Source organism: Cebidichthys violaceus, unplaced genomic scaffold (genome assembly GCF_023349555.1).
Source record: "Cebidichthys violaceus isolate CVI_PGR_0920_01 unplaced genomic scaffold, fCebVio1.0.p SCAF_6, whole genome shotgun sequence".
NCBI lineage: Eukaryota > Metazoa > Chordata > Actinopteri > Perciformes > Stichaeidae > Cebidichthys > Cebidichthys violaceus.
Window position 1 is genome coordinate 9312498 of NW_027176816.1, and position 13722 is coordinate 9326219.

At 41.2% G+C, this 13722-nt stretch overlaps 1 protein-coding gene across 2 annotated transcripts in view; it reads left to right on the forward strand.

Annotated features, from left to right (window-relative positions):
* The window catches only part of LOC137889014 (kazrin-like), a 200186-nt gene that overhangs the window by 90004 nt on the left and 96460 nt on the right, over positions 1–13722 (forward strand). The window contains exon 1 of one of the 2 annotated variants that reach the window (XM_068732573.1): positions 4164–4947. The exons of the other annotated variant lie outside the window; for it this stretch is intronic. Coding sequence (XP_068588674.1) covers positions 4770–4947 — 178 coding nt within the window. The 5' untranslated portion in view covers positions 4164–4769. Of the gene's footprint in view, positions 1–4163; positions 4948–13722 lie in introns of those variants that run through there. 2 annotated transcript variants of the gene reach the window in all.

The window sequence follows — 13722 nt, forward strand, 5'->3', positions numbered from 1 at the left end:
ACCAAAAAAACCCCCCACTAACATCTGGCTTTTGTTTTTTAGTGGAAAGGTTACAATTGGCGTTAATTTTTGGAAAAAACGACTATTTATTTATAGGATCCAGCTTTGATTGGTAGTGATGGAAATATGATTTCCGGGTGGACACGCTAATTTTTGCCTCTTTTCCGGTGCATTGCTGAACTGTGTACATATAATCAACAAAATCAACAGGCATTTGGACAATTATTATAATTTATTAACTTACAAAACATACCATTAATATGGTCTCCTTAAAGACACATACTCCATTGACAGAAACCACAATTTTACCTCGCTGAGAAAAATCACACTTCATTCAAACTCGACAGAAACAATTCTGGTTTGAGAGTTTGAAAGAGAAACTGAATAAGTAGAATGTATTGTAATGCTATCTCTTTTGTTCTGTGTGTGTTTTTGTTAGCCATGAAGTAATGTTTCAATTCCAGACTTTCTAAATACTGCTGCCCCTACAGTCATCAGATTCCAGGACAAACTTGTTGATTTTGCGGTATGTCGCCATAATTAGTAGGACATCTATATAATTTGTTTATTGTAAGGACCAAAAACTCTGCACAACTTTTATATTTTATCTATAATAGTTGACCTTATAGATTTTAACTTTCTGACAGCTTCACATTACAACCATTACAACGGATATAAAAAAACAAAACAAGTATCTACCACAACTGGCTGCTTCTTTCTCCCGTTTATTAACCCTGCTCTCTGGCGCGTTCATGAAACCGACAGTGACACACAAAAAACAGAAACGCATTCTCGTCAACTGGCAATGGGAAAAGAGAATATTGCCTATTTTTTAGCAGGTTTTCCAGCGTTTACAAAACCTGCATATCTGATTTTAATGACAAATGGGTATTTGAGTCAAAACTTCAGGCACTCACATTTATTTATCTCATATATTATCTAACTCTCTAAATCACCAGGATCTCTCAGTGGCACACTATTTTGCGTCACAGCATTTATAATTTACACACGCGAAATAAGACTCTCAGGATGCAAGATACAACCTCCCAAATCACTCACTTTCACCACAGTCACACTTCTTTTTTACCTCCCAAACTGTTTTCAGAAAGGACTTTTCTGATGAAACAAAATAATAATGTCCCCCGTGACTTACATATGCAGCCTGAACAACATCCCACTAATGCATCTCAGTTTGTCATACACGGTTGTCTTCTTTCCATTGTATCTTTCACCGTAGACGGCGAAGATGATGAATGCCTTTCTATTTGACCGCCTTTTTTTTTTTTTTTCCTCTTTTCGCCATTTCCCCAGGCTCCACACTTTTGTGTGAATTCCATTGTTGTTGCACTCAGGAGCTGAAGCCATAATGTCAAAGTATACCACAAACCAGCGAAATTGCGCAATGCTGTAGAGTATATGGTACAATTTGAAGGAGATTGTCTGTGAATGATCTTTCTGCTGGGAAAAGCTATTAAATGCGGCAATGGTCCAGAGTAAGCTCAAGAGACATGTTGAGACAAAACACCACTGTGTGGTGGACGGGTGCTGTGAGAGAAAAACGATCCCTATGAAGGAGTGCCATATTTGAGAGAAGTCTGTGAACCACTGGTTTATCCAGTGCTCCATTTAGATTCTGCTGCAGTCTTTTTGACAGCATTTTGATTGTGTCATGTTTTCTTATTCCTTATTGGAAGAATTCGACAGCGGCTTGTTGCGTCTCTATATAGGGGTATGGACATATGATTTCAGTAGAGCTAATAGTTGAAACAATCTGATCATGACCATAATGGTTTATTGCTGTCTTGAATCACTTTTGATTAATTTGGATTGCTTTGGAAGGCTAAAATGTAAGGAGATGTAACATGTGTAAAATATATATTTTAACCCATGTATACAAGGGCTGTATAAAGGTAGTATTGGGAATGAATATCTTATGACGTCACTATTAATATCTTAATAGCATTAGGTTTTCTACTACAGCTACGTACAGCACATCATTGTATGCCTCTCTAGACCCATAACTCCAGGTATAAAAGTAGATGACCATTTACATTTTCTTGAGAATATCTCGACCTGTTTAGAGCTATTTTTAGGGAAATAATCAATATCTTATGTTCTATTAGCTTTTAGGTTACAGGGTGATATTGGTGAATACACTTCATTTCTGTTTCATTTCCTTTGTTGGTTTCATTATCAATTTTCCTCTCATCCGGAAAATATTTAAATGTAGGTGTTATATTATTTCCGTACTTTTTTTTGTGTATATGTGTCAAATAATTACATTTCATGAAATTGTACGGCTCACAGCAGCACCTTTCTCACTTCTGACTGAGCAGGAAGAGTAGGCCGTGGAGTTTTTCTCCCTCGCAAACATGATGGATCACAAAAAAGCCAGTGTCGAGAAAAACAAAGCCAGCATTTAAGCTCCGAGCTGCCCACTGTTCTTTTCTGCCGTCCGTGACATAAATCTCAGTCAAGGCATACAGAGTGCTTCCTCTAAAAGAGGGATGAGAAAGGTTATTTGTTTCACTTTATGGGGAGTCCGTTGTGGGTGGGTGGTGGAGATTTCACCTTGTCTTTAGTGAAGGTTTTAGAGCCTGATGAAAAAGCTAGGACAGAACAAAGGATGAACAGATATGGATGGTGATGTGGGATTTTTTTTGTGCCATAATTTGAATTTTGTTAAACTGGCAGGTTTCATGAGTGTGTATGCCTACTTAGATGATGTGTGGGTGTACTTTTCTTTACAGTTAAACACACATATAATGTATATAGCCTGTAGAATGATTATTCTGTCCTGTACAATAGTAGAGTTGTGTGAGCATGTGCAAAACTTTTGGTAGGATACCTCCAATCAGATGCATGAATTTCTCTCGCTCTCTCTCACTCACTCTGTCACTCACTCACTTTCTGTCTTTCTCACTCACTCACTCACTCACTCACTCACTCACTCACTCTCTTTCTCTCTCACTCTCTCTCACTGACTCTCTCTCTCTCTGACTCTTTCTCTCACTCTCAGTCACTCGCTCACTCACTGTGTCACACACACACACACACACACACACACACACACACACACACACACACACACACACACACACACTCACATTGGCAGAAAAATAGGGAGCTGGGGATTGGTTTAACCACAACAACAGCTGCTCATGTCTGGCTACTGCCATGTTAGCCAGCAGCCAACCATGCAGTCTGTGGATTGACACAGAAGACACACTTTATTGGCAGAGTCTGAAAGCACATGCTGTGTTTATACCAGACACACAGAAAAAGTTCTTGTACATTACTCAAAATGGGCATGAGGGGATGTGAATGGTGTATGTTGCAATTAGTTGTGAATGGATGTAGTACTAGGGGTGCATTCAGCTCAAGGTACGACACACAAATGATATAGTTATTTAAGTTTGATTGAAAACAAGAATATGGCTAAATGTAATGTTTTGTGTTTTCTATAGTTTGCCTTATAGATGTTGATGTGACATGCAAAGCCTAGTACAAAATACATTTAGCTTGTTTTATAAACATATCCTTATTTAAATAACACTAAAAAAAAAAAAATCTAAATTTAAAATGTTGTCATTATGATGCTTACGTCTCTCTTAATCCTCTTTGTTCCCCATGGGACATAAGGTCACAATGAGCTCCCTCCCTCCAGATACTGGAAAAATGTCTAAACTTGGTTTGACTAACATCTTGAAGTGGGCATGCAGCCCAATTTCAGCAGAGACTCTTTTGGATGCTGCTTTTCAGCTGCATTAAACACTGTGTGAAGATACAGCATACATGCAAAGTAAATGAAAACGTGCAAAAGGAGGTGAACAGATATAGATTTGTGGGCAGGAATTGAGGTAAAAGTGTATCAACAGAAGCTGAAAAAACAGCAAAAACAAAAAAACATTTAAAAATGTGCTGTTATCCTAACTTATTTGAATGAATATATTTCACTCTGCCCAGAATCCCCGTTTTGGAGCTAATTGACAACGTTTACTTGCTGCTCATATATATATATATATATATATATATATATATATATATATATATATATATATATATATATATAACACATTTCTTGACATTGCACTAAGCCATTTTGTCACTTTCTTTGTTGTCAGCCAGCCCCATTCCTCCTCCGGTCACTATGTAAACATACAATAATTTGAAGAGTGAGTGTTTCGAATGAATGATTGTTAAATGGCAAAGGTTAGGAAGTACATTATGATGCTACCATTACGCCAATCTCAGGTGGTTGTCAACCTTTTAATCAAGCACCAACACACATACACACACGCACGCACGCACGCACGCACGCACGCACGCACGCACGCACGCACGCACGCACACACACACACACACACACACACACACACACACACACACACACACACACACACACACACACATACATACATACACCCCTACTCTACATGTGGGGTAGGGGTGGAGTCAACATCACTGACTTGAGGATTCATTAGAACTTTTGTGTGTTGTGACATCTCCACATATGCTCCAACTGACCTCCACTTAAAGCACAATGCCTGTCCCTGTGAGTGCTGCGTTTGTCTCACGTGTGTGTGTGTGTGTGTGTGTGTGTGTGTGTGTGTGTGTGTCCCTTGATCAGGGCGTGTCTTCAGATGTTCATCAGGGGGCCAATGAGAGGATGCCTGGAATGGAGACGCACATATACACACACACTCTCAGGGCACAGACTCACTCACACACGGATTAGCAGGGTAAGCTGTGCCGCTCATCTGGGATAAATGCGGTCAGTGAGGGGAACAGCTGAGCAAACAGCACTGGCAAGAGGCAGAGAGCAGAGTGGAGAGGGAGAGAGGGAAACGGGGATGACGAACTATTCATCCCGGCGCAGTGTTGGCGACCGGCTGCCACGTTGGATATGCATCAGCCCTGAACCTGGAAGAATGGGTACCAGTGGAGGTAATGGCTAGCAGACACACATAAACTATACTTAGCTGCCAATGTGTATTGTTTAGTATTTGCTGGGGCAAACTGCAATGGGAATAGTGGGGCCAAACTAGCTCACTGTGCCCTCAAAGAAATACATTGTTGGGACGCCTGTGAAATATCTTTTTTTCATAGTGACTTTGCTGGTCTATTCAATGTCAATCAATCTTTTTTATTTTTCCTCTTCAGAGGCTGACAGCAATTGAACTTAGAATAAAACAAGTGATGCTATAGAAGTTAAGTGTCTTTAAAATGAGAAGAATGATCAGGAAGATTTTGTTCTTAATCAAAGATAATCCTACACATTTTTTACACAAGAACGCCTGTTCGAAATGATTTGCAGGGCTCCTTTTGTGGCACAGCGGTGAAGTGAGTCATGTTTTAGATGAAGCAGAAGCAGAGGTATTATGTCGGGGCATGCACCCTTGTTGTACAGTACATTATGAGGCCAGATGGCCTGATTCTGATAGTCAGTTATGAACCATTGAAACCGGTGCCATTAGGATAGATAACAGTGATCTGCCACATTAATCCTCTTCTACTTTTTCCAGATGAATGGGGAAAACAGTTAACCTAATTGGCTTGGTTGCTGCTTGATGCCAACTTTTTTGCAGTTGTGGGTTTAGACTCTGGGTTTGTAAATGCCTGAATGCAAGAGTGTGAATCTTGAATTATTGAATATTGAAGGAATTATTTGTATTATGTTTTTGAGTTGTTCATCCATCTCATTCTTGTGAACACAATAACTCAGAAACGCCTTGGGGGAATTTCTTCAAATTTTGGACAAACGTCCATTTGGACTCAAGGATGAACTGATCACAATATCTACTAGGATGAAGTGATGATATTTTATATCCAAAAAGTCAAGGGTCAACTTCACTGTGACGACATATTGGCCATTATTCAATGCCATACGGTGACTCAGGAACCAGAAGAGGAGATTGTTACCATATTTCACATTTGGTCGGATACTGAATTGGTGGCACTCTTCGTAGGTGCCCACTTTGAAACTGTGGCGATTGTATGGATCTTCTGTGCTGCCAGGTTGAAGATATGTGTGAAGCATCAACATTTTACAATTTGTATTGTCTTTTCAGCAAAATCCATATTTGAATCATTGTCTACCGTCATGGCTACAACTTTGTGTTCTATCAGAAGCAGCTTTATTGGCTGAGCTCGTAAACCCACAAGGAATTTCACTCTGTTTTTTGTTTCTCTCAATGATCTCAAATATTACATTACATTACATTACATTACATTACATTACAGTCATTTAGCAGACGCTTTTATCCAAATGACTTACAATAAGTGCATTCAACATAGGTAATCAAAAGAACTACTAGTCACCAGAAGTCATAAGTACATTTCCTTTTCCAAACAAGCATCTAAGAGCATGAAGCAGAGCATAACTCAGAGCCAAAGTACAGTGCAGAAACAAGAAAAACAGTTAGTGCTATAATTAATACGAATACAACAAGTGCAACAAGCTAGTATGAAAACAATAAGTGCTAAGTGGAAGGCTCAGGGTAGCACTTCCTGAAGAGATGGGTTTTCAGCCTGCGCCGAAAGATGGGCAGCGACTCCGCTGTCCTGACGTCAGTGGGAAGTTCATTCCACCACTGTGGGGCCAGGACAGAAAACAGCCATGACCGGGTCGATCGGCCGCCAGGACCTCTGAGCGACGGGGCAACCAATCGCCCCGAGGCAGCAGAGCGAAGTGGTCGGGTGGGGGTGTAAGGCTTGACCATGGCCTGGAGATAGGAAGGAGCTGTTCCTTTCACTGCCCTGTAAGCTAGCACCAGAGTCTTAAACTGGATGCGAGCTCTTACAGGTAGCCAGTGTAGAGAACGTATTTTATTAAATACTAATAAACACACCGCCAAACAATAATAAGAAAGTTCAACAAGGTCAAATCAATTTGATTTACCGTATATGTCGCTATATAACACCGAAAATGTTCCTCAGGGTGCTTCACAATCTGTACAGCAAACAAAATCCTCTATGGCTAGGCCCTCGAGTCGGATGATGTACAACTCCCAGGCTTTGATCTTCACCCTCATCCATCTCTCTGAAATGAAGAAGTGCTATCAAAGATGGCTTTGATTTGTCCTTCGTCTTTCTCTCTCCACTTTCTCCGCACTGTCCAGTTAGTCCTTAAAAGCTTGTTGAGACGGCTGACCTCTAAGCCTTGATGCCACCACCAATTTGTTTTGTTCTTTTGCTGGAGAAAACAAAGCACTTGCAAGGAAAGATGTGCATTTCTGACTTCTAGGGAGGGCTGCTTGTTTCGGAAACCCTTTATTCAAAAACACAGTGACCTATCTATCATCTAACCACACAGACAAGTCTAAACTGATAGGTAAGGCTCAGTGCAATTTAGGTTGCAAATTGAATCGTGACACTTAAAATTCACTGTTGTCTCGAGGCTTTCAGAGGTTGTCATCCTCTCGACCCATTTTGTTTGCCCAACTCAATTTACTCACACTGAAACCTTCTTTTAGTGTCGCCACAGGCTTTACGAATTACCAAGTGAAAAATTAACTGTGATCCCACCGTCTCATTTTGGCACATTGACATTTCTAGGGCGGACTTGTTGTCGCTGAACATGCCGTGCAAAAACTGCACAGGCCAAAAGAAATATCTGCTCAAAAGATCAGATGCCTCTAAAAGAATATCGACTTGAACGTCTAGAGATATCATGTTCACTTCTCCTTACTTAACTTTTGACATGTAAAGGGTTTTGTTTGGTCTGGTTCTCTCTGCAGTTGTTCACTTTCATGTCTAAAAAAAATTGATGTCCAAAAACAGTTGTTTTGGTTTCAGAAAAGGCCTTGTCAACTGCTCCTCCTGGAGTATGAAGACACAGTGCATATACACAGTCTATTAGGAGACGCTTGGGAAGTCTGTGCAACCTTTTGAACTGTGTTTTGAAATGTTTTGTTGTTGGTAGCTGCTGGTGTTATGTTGTCATCCAGTCTTTTGACTACTGCTATTGCAGCACACTGGCTCAATGGGTTTAGTGGGTCAGTTGTAGTCTGCTGTGAGCTATTTGTAGTTTATAGTTTAGTTCAAGGTTTAGTTATTCATTATTTATATATTAGCAAAGCCGGTCTGCATCCTCCTGAAACTCACTGAAATCTCATTTCTCCCTTTGTTATCTTGTCATGTAGGTTCAGCCAAAGAGTAGTAGCATTCTTTCATCTTGTTTAAAGGAAGAGCCTTTGACATTCACAACCTGTGCACTGTTCCTCTAAAGTACAGTGTTATGTAAACTAGTTGGATGGTCTTTTTCTGTTCTGACTGAAGAGCTGCCTAGAATTTACATTTGTGTAAATTATGGATATGGATATTATGCAAAAGAGGACCACAACATATGGACAAACTCAAAAGTCCTGAACAGATGGTTTTGTTAATGTGGTGCAGATCAAATGAAGCTGAATTTGTTGGGGACCAATGACCATCCATACCTGTTCACTTAATACACGTGTCCTCTAGTGTGTGTACGCATGTATAAGTGTACATGTGTCTATGTAGTAACACCAGACAACCCTGCGTCCTCTTCCTGTGGCGGCAGCAGTCGTGTTGTTCCGTGCAGTCGCTTCACCAGATTGGGGGAGCAGCTGATGGTGCTTATCAAATTCCCACTGCTTTTCTGTCAGTCTGTTTACCATTCATGTCCGATGTGTGCACCTCCTGCCAGTGTCTCGGAAGGTTTTTCCAGTTAAACCAAGGTTACATCAAATCAATTCCCATGTCCATATGATTAGGCCGTACGTGATTGTTAATTATCCAAAGCATGAGGGAGCTGATGAAAGCAATTGGCAATATGAGAGCGGCAGGGGGATAGGGGCGCTTTGATCGAGTATTGCGGTATAGAGTGCTGCTTTAAACAGTTGTGGGTATGTGCAGCTCGTACCAGCTTTACAAATGTGTGTATTCTGCTTTTATCAATATAAATCAAATGGGTTTTGGACTGTTTGCAGGTCAAAAGCATTTTCACATTTTTGCCATTTTAAAGATTAAACTATGAATCCATTAATGGCAAAAATAATCAATAGAAAAACTTGCCCGGCATCTGTGCTTACCAAAGCAACTGCTCTCATGACTTGGAAATTTGAGACTTCCATGTACTCAACAAGCAATAGGCTTTAGGTCAACCAATATAACCGTAATGTCAGACCAAGAACAAATAATGTTTGAAAGTTAGCTCCAGTGTCGAAGCTTTCTTTCTGTTGCTCTGCCCGAAAATGACTTTGTCGGGCTATTTTAGCTGAGGCTTCCAAGATTACATTTCCCCAGATTTGCTATTCTGGGAGTAAAATGGCCTTTGCGGTGTCGGACTTCTGATGGGAAATGCTCCTGAACGGAAAGAGTGACTTTTGGGCCAGCAGAGATGCGGATATACTGCAAGTCTATCCTGCTGTTTAATGTACAAACGCCTGCTTTAGCTGTGAGACTCAAACGAACAAAGATAAATCCGCACGCAAACATCCACTCACTTTCTTATTTTCATACACATGCTGTTTAATCTTGTCCCTGCTGTGAAGATTGACCGAGGAACTGCTCACGCCCTAAACTTTGGTCACATTTTTTGGTAGAGAGCTCTGGGAAGCCACACTTTGCATGTGTGTTTGTGTGGTTTTGTGCATGTTTGCATGCATTGCCGTGTCGGTCCTCCTCCGGCACGTTTTCTTGACTTGACTTTTAACACCACTCAGCAGCAGTAATGAGTATGAGGCTGGTTGTGACAGGCTTCCCACAAACTCCATGCATTATTGAGCTAATGGTCAGGTGGCAGATGCTGGAGTGTTTGCGCTGAGACGTCCCAGTGGACGAAGCCCCCCCCGAATAACATCAGTGATGTTCCCCTCCGCCGGTCAGTGAGCTCACTGTGGTGTTTCTGGGTATCCTCCCAGTAGTTAATGTGGCATCCCAGGGGCTTATGTTTGAAAGCTTGCAGCCACCCACAGCTTTAAGGGCTAACATCCACGCTCAGTGCAGAAATACCCACCACATTTACATGATCAAAAAAACAAATCAGACGAGTAGCAGCAGGACGCCAAAGCAGTTCAGAGATTCACACTTTCCATTCCAAGATAAAGCCAGCTGTGTGCTCAACATCATTTTGGCTCCATATTAAAACATTACTTTATATAGGTATAATTAATGGCAGGTCAAAGCATACAGTTGATTTTTACTGCTGTTAATATTGACATGTCTCTTTCCAATGATGGACCCATCTCAACCCCCTGTGTATTCACAAAGATGAAGGTGATGTGAAACTGTGCATTACATGTACAGAGTCAAGTGTTTTGTGTTGAAATGATTACGTTTTTCAACTGTGCTGCGATTACACCACTGAGGCAATAACAGGTAACGCTAAATGGTTCAGGACAAATCAGGTCAAGTAATTACGGACCTGAGATATCAATCTAGCTTTTCTCATTATGCTGTTGTGTTGTATAAACAAGCTAAATAATATGTTCCTACATTTCATACATAGAGCTACAGTATGTGGCAAAAACAAGAGATGCACCGATCCGACTTTTTCAGACAGATGTTCGTTACAGTATCTGTTACAGTATCTGTATTTGTGCATCTCTCGGAAAAAACATGAAATGTCTGTCCAACTTTACACCAGCTGAGGCCCAGTGTGGAATTTAATGATGCTAATTGCAGTCATTAGCGTGGCTTTTGGGGGGAGCGGCTCAGGTGTTTGGACATGGACACGTTGGTAGAGACACATTCTGTTGTATTGTGTAGTATCATCCAAAGCTAACTGGAGCACCATAGAGTGCTGGCTGGTGTAATTGGGAGATGTTAATTAGTCTATTGGATGGAGCTTGTACCCTCCTGAGTATTGCCTTTGTGCGCTGCCCTTTTCTGTGTACAAAGCCAACCTAATGCTTATGTCAGTGTGAATGTCTGAATGTGTGTGTGTACGTGTGTGAGAAGGAGAGAAATCATAGGACAGTGCGAGTGTGTGTGTGTGTGTGTGTGTGTGTGTGTGTGTGTGTGTGTGTGTGTGTGTGTGTGTTTGTGTTTGTATATATGCACGAGACACTCTGGGGGTTCTAACTAATGAGGCAGTCATTTGTTTAACGTAATCACCCACTAGTTTATGCCACCCGCTTCCCCTGGCACAGGGACAAGCCCTATTATACAAAGGGCGTGTTTGAATCACATTAGCACAGCCCCCCCCCCACCTCCCTGTCCCTTCACCCCAAGTCCCCAGTTACATGCTGAAATGGACCATCAATACCCAGCTGCCAATCTGCCAGCCAAGCGTTAATGATGCCATTCACCAGAGATGTGCCACTGGTGCTGTCGGTCTTAACTCTTTTTGGGTCCCTGTGGTAATTTCCACGAAAATAAGTTAAACGCTGAAAAGAGGCTGTTTTTCATAATGCTTAGCATACAGCCAAATGCTTGGGTTTCATGCACAAGCTGTCAAAAGACGCTTCACATGAATTGCTGCCACATATGAAGGATGAGAGGTGGTGAGATGATTATGAAGCCAAATATATCTGAATAGGCCTTTTTTTTGCTGCTTCTCTGGAAAGCAGTGTGGAAACAATTCCTTGCGTTTGATGGTGTTTTCAAACAAACGGTACATTTTTTTACTCGCCTTGATGTTGGTTTTGAGCTGAAGGGATTTTTTTTCAAAGCTCTGGAAGTGTGGAGTCAATCCAATCTAGGGCGGCCTCCTGATAGTCGATGAGTCAAATCATCCGTAGGTGACCCCTCAGTCGACTTGAAACTCTTTAATCTGAGCTGTCGTTTTTTTTTGAGAAGCTAGATCTATGAAGAGCTTTGTGCTCTTGTAAACAACTTAATCATAAACACATTAGTTGTATAGATATGAATGGTGATGGAACGGGCCCGGGGCAACGGTGAGGTCCAGGTGAGGGGTGCTGTTAAGCTCACAGCCGTACCTACGAGCCACTTTCACCCCAGGCCTGTCCAAGCCAGCCTAGAGCTGAGGGAGGCAGGGAGGGAGAGGTCCAACAAGGGAATCCTCTGATACCAAGTGGCCGTCCCTCACTCACTGAGGTGAATCCCCCGGGCAAACTGCGCGGACCCTTTTTAAGAGCAGAACCCAAAGTGGAGCCATCACATTGCTTTTTAGCTTTCAAAACTTTTGATATGTATGATTAGTTTAGTGGGGGAAAATATCATTATCTTGGTAGTCAGGCAGAGACTTAATGACATCAGTCGGATGAGCCAAATAAGACAATCTGCATATCAGTTGACAGACAGCCGATCTGATCCTCCAGCTGTCTTCTACAAGATAACAAACATCATCCGATAGGCCGACAGAGAATCAGCTGCCGCTAATGAAAATGGGCCTTTCATCACTCTTCGGTTTTGAAGTGAAAATACAGAGACCGGAATTTATAAAGCATTAACTTGGCCTGAAGTGCAGTTTCCATGTTTTTATTGGGAAAAGGAAAAAACACCTCACATCAAAGATGTACACAGATATTTCTGGCTGCATCTTTCCCTTCACTAAACAAGTGTGCTGTTTTTGATCTATCCATCATGTTTCAGTGTTTAAAAGTAGGTGCAAATTGCACTTGAGGGAAGTGCTGTGCAAATTGTGGCCCGAGCGTAACGAATGGCTTAATCAGAGCTTACATTGAAAAGGCTGCAGACATCAGACGATTGCAAGGCTAATGCTGGGATCAGGCTGGAGAAATTCAGCCGCACATTCATCGGTATCAAAACCCAAATCATATTAACCAAAGTGCCATAACGGGGAGCCGCTGAAACTGGTTCAGACACGCAGACACAAGCTGCAGAGGGCTACTTAACATGTTGAACCACTTTTACATATTCATACTATAATTTGTGTTTTCCACATAATAGGGCAGGAAATAACATATATATGTCTGTTTAATTGATGAATTGCTTTCTGACCAACATTTCGAAATTCTAAAATATTCAATTTCCAATAACAGAAAAGCAGCAAAGCGATCGAATATACACTTGACACTTTAATAACATACCTGTTTTAACGTACTCTTATTTGTTTGTTTACCTTATTTTCTTGTAAATTTTCATACTTTCTATTATTTTACTATGTCTTGTACTATTGCACTGTTTATTGTCATGCACCATTCACATAGCCAAATTCCTTGTATGTGTAACATACTTGGCAATAACTAGTTTCTGATTCTGAAGTTTGATGATGAACTAATTATTTTCAACACTAATAATAGCCTCTCTTGAAATTTTAAGTTATCTGTCAGGCCTACAATTTTTAAGCACATTGTGAATTTAGGCAAAGAGTTTCCTCCTGAGTGAAAGTATGTGCAGATGGATCATGGTGTATTTATCTCCTTTGTCTTGTGGAGGCTACTAAGAGCTGGAGCTACTGTGAACAGCATGGAGGTGTTCTTAGGAGGATGTATAAGTAGGGAGCACAACAGTGAGCAGATGATTGAAGATTACACTTTGTCCTGTACACAATGATCTCTGGCTTTCACTCCACCAGTACCAGTACCAGTAGCACCAATATTAAGCTGAGACATGCATGGAAAGTAATGAAAAAACAGGCCTGAAACACAGATGTTCTTGCGTACAATTCACTAATTTAACATGCTGCCAGACAGATCCGTAATCCTGCTGTTGTTCTGGTACTCGGTAGCACTATAATATCAGACATTTTTTCTGCTCTTCTGAAACCTGAAAGCAGTTGTTTTGGCTGTGAAGTGCTTTTGATGTGATGTCCTGTGAGAAGAAAGC